The following is a 5,069-nucleotide window of genomic DNA, read 5'->3' on the forward strand; positions in this document are numbered from 1 at the left end:
TAAAAATTATTTAAATATAAAAAATAACGAAAAATTAATTTTTTTATAAAAAACATAAGTACATTGGGTATGGAGAAATGGAAGGTGCAGAAATTTAAGAGTGGGAAATTTATTTATTTATTTATTTATTTAAAAAAGGGAGAAGGTTAAAACAATGGAAGAAGAAAGGAGGAGTTGCACGGAGGCGGCAAGCAATGCTGAGAAGGGAAAATTAGGGATATTAGATGATTAGTCTAATTGAGATTAAATAACTTAAAGGGTAATTTTGACATATATTAAATTAAAACTCATTTACAAGGTTAGTTTACAAAATAAAATAATAAAAAGGTCAAAAATCTAAGTAAAAATTAAAAGAAGGTTATTTTTCAAATTGTCCCAATTCTATTGTGCTTTGCTTTTTTTTATTTATTTATGCTTTATTTAATAAAATATTGCAAAAATTAGAATATGTGGGGGTTTTACATATTTATTTATGTGAGTTTGACCTTTCAGAAAAATAAAAATTATGTGAGTTTGAGGAATTATTCTTTGGATTTCCTCAATCTTCGGTTTGACCTGTTCACCAAAAAATATTTTTTTAAAAAAACAATAAGGGTTGAAATTCGAGCAATTATTGCTCGGATTTCAACTTTATTAATTTTAGTTAAAAAATATATATGTACAGTAAGTGTTCCAATCAAAATTATTTAATAGAAGGATTTTTATTTTTTTTTGAAGGTTTAATAGAAGGAATTTAAAACGATCCTACCGTAAAAATTTCAAGTCAATCGGAATTATTTTGAGCACGGGTGTGCACGGATTCCCCGCACCCTAGGGTGCGAGGATCAAGTATATATATATATATATATATATATATATATATATATATAATTTTCGAGCTCGAGTAGTATGCTACTCGAGTTCGACTCGACTCGATTGCACCCCTAACTTCAATTGTTATCAGTTCACTTAATTATTGTTTTTATTATCTCGTGAGCATTCATTTCGTGAAGATTTTTTCATACCCAAGAATTCTTATGCCACAATTATCTAAGTTAATAATTTTTAAGTATCAACATACAACAATGGTCGGTTCCTATCCAGGTAAGTATTTATTATTAGAGCTCGTTAATCGAATCGATCCAATTCATAGTGAAACATATTCGCAGTATCGTCAATATAAACTTAGATTACACGTATTAAAATAAATATAAACAAAAAATGAAGGGAAACAAATGACACCGAAGATCAAAATAGGATGAAAAAAACTTGACTGTTTCTTTAAATTTTATTTTAAAGACTAAAACCTAAAACAACTTACCCAAATTGTTTGAATTTTCTGCCGTCTTTTTGGACTTTTTATTGTCCTGTCCCACTAGGAAAATGAAGTTGGATTTATTTTTTTTATAAAAAAAAATTCGAGCAGGAAGAAATCAAATAAGAATTTCTGGTCCATTGCAACAGTGAATTTTCAGGATTCACCGAGCATATATAACCAAGTCTGAATAAGAAATACCTGTATTTTGTCGATCATGTTTTTCGGTTATAAAGAATTTTGTCTAGCTGGAGGAGACCAAGAACCATGAAGTCCAGATGGATTAATGAAAGCTGCATGTTCTTGCATTTTGTTGCAACAATAATCTCGTTACTTTCTGTGCCGAGGATGCTCCAAGCAATGGACATTTTAAATCCAGTTCAGGTTCTGAAAGATGGTGATACTCTGGTTTCATCTGGTGGAGACTTCGTGTTGGGATTTTTCTCTCCTGGAAACTCCAAGAATCGGTTTGTGGGCATATGGTACAATAAAATCAAAGTACAAACTGTGGTATGGGTCGCCAACAGGGAAACTCCACTCACGAATAATGCATCAGGCATGTTTAAAATCACCGAGACAGGGTTCCTGGCCGTTATTGATGAGTCGAACCGTGTCGTTTGGTCTTCAAATTCGTCGAAAACAGTGCAGAATCCAGTAGCACAGTTGCTCGACACAGGGAACCTCGTGGTTAAAGAATCAAATAATCCCAACCCGGAGAATTTCATTTGGCAGAGTTTTGAGCATCCCACTGATCATTTATTACCTGGGATGAAGCTTGGTTGGAATTTTGTAACTCGTCGAGAGGTCTACCTTTCGGCCTGGAAGAGCTATGATGATCCAAGTACGGGAGATTATACGCTTCATTGTGATCCTTCTGGTTATCCGCAGCTCACAATAAAGAAGGGAGAAGCTTTGCAGTTGAGAAGTGGAGCCTGGAATGGTGAAGGCTTTAGTGGAGTGCCGAATGTGCGAAAAAATACTATTTATAGCTTCGAAGTAGTCGTGAACAAGGACGAGATTTACTATCATTATGAGCTTTTAAACCATTTGGTTGTTTCAAGATATATGTTGAATGAGAGTGGTGTTGGACAAAGGTGGACTTGGGTCGACGAAAGACAAGGTTGGGTTATTTACCTCACGTCACCAACAGATAGTTGTGATGCATATGGTTTTTGTGGCGTGCACGGTAGTTGTAACATTGTGAATTCGCCTCTGTGTGGATGTTTGGATAGATTCGTGCCGAAAGATCCAATAGGGTGGGAGAGGACAGATTGGTCTAAAGGATGTGTACGAAGGACGCCTTTGAATTGTTCGAAAGGAGACGCGTTTTTGAAGTATTCGGGTCTTAAGTTGCCGGATACAAGAGGTTCTTGGTTTAACTCCAGCATAAATCTTGAAGACTGTGGGGCATTATGTTTAAAGAATTGCTCGTGTATGGCTTATGCGAGTCTCGATATAAGTAAAGGAGGAAGTGGGTGTTTACTTTGGTTTGGCGAACTTGTGGATATCAGAATGGTACCTCATCCTCAAGGAGAAGATATTTACATTAGAGTGGCTTCTTCTGAGACTGGTAAGAATTTTACTGAGTTTGTTCTATTTTAAGCTGGCTTCTTATTCGTTAATGGAAGTAGAAATGAAAAGGGGGAGATCGAACTAGTTTCTTCTAATGTGGGGTTGTTTATTTTCTGCCACAGATTCGAAAGGAATGAAACGCATACTTGTGGTGATTTTGGCCCTGGTAGGGGGAATGATCCTGCTAGGCCTGAGCCTGATGCTATATTTAAAGAAAATGAGGAAGAGCGATCATCTTGTCGGGAGATTCTTTTCTTCATCAAATCAGAAAGATGAATGCCATGACAGAGAACTAGGGATGCCAATGTTTGATCTCAACTCATTAATCAAAGCCACTGATAATTTTTCAATCCACAACAAGATTGGAGAGGGTGGATTTGGACCTGTTTACAAGGTAAATATATAGATTTGCCAAGTGATACCTAGCGAAACCCAAAGATTTTAACTGTGTAAATTCTGATTTCAGGGCCTGTTGGAAGGTGGAAAAGAAATTGCTGTCAAATGCCTGTCTCAAACGTCGCATCAAGGAGTAGACGAGTTCAAGAATGAAGTGAGCTGCATTGCTAAACTCCAGCATCGTAATCTAGTGAGGCTTCTAGGATGCTGCAGTCAAGGAGTAGAGAACATGCTGGTTTATGAGTACATGACCAACAAAAGCCTGGACCTGATTCTATTTGGTACGTAACAGTTAAGCCTCTTGCCAACATTTTCGACATCTTCATTCTGCAAAAGTTGAACAAAATTAAATGCTGCATCATTTATGTGACAGATCCAATGAAAAGCAGTGTGCTTGATTGGCCAAAACGCTTCCATATCATAAATGGAATTGCTCGGGGATTATCATATTTGCATCAAGATTCCAGGTTGACAATCATCCATCGAGACGTCAAAGCTAGCAATATATTGCTAGATTCTGACATGAACCCAAAGATATCAGACTTTGGTATAGCTAGATGTTTTGGAGGGGATGAGACAGCAGCTAAGACTCGCCGAGTTATTGGAACATAGTAAGTATTCAAAAGACCGCTAGTTATTAATGGTCTTTCATTGCTTGTGACATTGTTTTCTGGCTAATACTCTATTACAGTGGCTACATGTCCCCAGAATATGCAATAGATGGTCTGTTCTCTGTAAAATCAGACGTATTCAGCTTTGGCGTTCTAGCTCTTGAAATCGTGAAGGGAATGAGTAACAGAGGATTTACCCACACTGATCACAGCCTCAACCTACTCGGCCATGTACAGATCATGTACTGTTATTTCTTTTGGCTATCATTATGAAAACTATCAAGTGAATTAATTTCTCATGTACTACATTTTGCAGGCATGGACACTTCATAAAGAAGGGAGGTCACTGGAACTGGTCGATCCTTGCCTAGCCGAACCATTTAACTTTTGCGAACTGCTAAGGACGATCCATGTTAGTCTCTTGTGCGTGCAACAAAATCCAAAAGATAGGCCGAGCATGTCCACTGTGGTAATGATGTTGAGCGGCGAAGACGTCTTTCCTTCACCCAAACAACCTGGTTTCTTCACTGAAAGAGAAGTTCTTGCTGCTCAGAGTTCAGCTAGAACGAGTGCAACGATTTCAGCAAATGGAGTCACCATTACATTGCTGGAAGCAAGATAGGAAACAATTTGTATAGCATAGACTACCCATAGGCGTTCATTTAGCAATTAGCACATTCAGTCATGCACTGCAGTTTTTTTTTTAGGGTAAAGTTGAAAAGAAAATGTACATTGTTTAACATTATACGATCTGATACATTTGATAAAAACCTTTCTTTTCTTTGTTGTTCTTTTTAATCTTTTTATTGGTTACTTGGAGAATGATCGCAAAATATAATACATTTATAAATTATGAAAAGTGGGAAAACAAATAAGTGGTATGTACCAAAATATCATAATGAATCACTTTGTAAAAATTAGAATAAGCAGGCGATTAGCTTTATCATAATATTTTTATACAAAAGATTATGATACTTATTTTTATAGTAAACGTTGTTGATTTATTTTTAAATTTTTTTAATCAATAAAATAATCTTGGAAAATAAAATGTATGTCTAATTTAATTTAAAAAACAATAATTAAACTTAAAAGCAATTTCGATTGAGAATAAAACTGATTTTTTTAGTTATAATATCATATACTACTAATTAAGTCATTAATAATTCATGTATGGATATATCAATTTGTCAATAATA

General features: G+C 35.5%; 1 protein-coding gene across 2 annotated transcripts; it reads left to right on the forward strand.

Moving 5' to 3' along the window:
* The first annotated feature begins 1,507 nt into the window (after positions 1–1,507).
* Positions 1,508–4,598, forward strand: LOC140861254 (G-type lectin S-receptor-like serine/threonine-protein kinase At4g27290). 2 transcript variants are annotated; one of them, XM_073264247.1, is made up of 6 exons: positions 1,508–2,864; positions 2,989–3,260; positions 3,333–3,543; positions 3,636–3,873; positions 3,954–4,104; positions 4,190–4,598. In XM_073264247.1, the coding sequence occupies exons 1-6, from the start codon at positions 1,562–1,564 to the stop codon at positions 4,493–4,495; spliced, it is 2,481 nt and encodes an 826-aa protein (XP_073120348.1). In that variant the 5' UTR covers positions 1,508–1,561; the 3' UTR covers positions 4,496–4,598. The 2 variants fall into 2 exon arrangements, with proteins under 2 accessions (XP_073120348.1, XP_073120349.1); XM_073264248.1 differs by having other exon boundaries at positions 3,954–4,115; positions 4,190–4,379.
* The last annotated feature ends 471 nt before the right edge of the window (positions 4,599–5,069 follow it).

Source organism: Henckelia pumila, chromosome 4 (genome assembly GCF_033568475.1).
Source record: "Henckelia pumila isolate YLH828 chromosome 4, ASM3356847v2, whole genome shotgun sequence".
NCBI lineage: Eukaryota > Viridiplantae > Streptophyta > Magnoliopsida > Lamiales > Gesneriaceae > Henckelia > Henckelia pumila.

Excerpts from the sequence above, each read along its gene's own strand:
- LOC140861254 (XM_073264247.1), top strand. The coding sequence starts at position 1,562 with ATGAAGTCCAGATGGATTAATGAAAGCTGCATGTTCTTGCATTTTGTT. Across the intron at positions 3,544-3,635 it reads CCTGGACCTGATTCTATTTG|ATCCAATGAAAAGCAGTGTG; the intron begins GTACGTAACAGT and ends TTTATGTGACAG. Across the intron at positions 4,105-4,189 it reads GCCTCAACCTACTCGGCCAT|GCATGGACACTTCATAAAGA; the intron begins GTACAGATCATG and ends TACATTTTGCAG.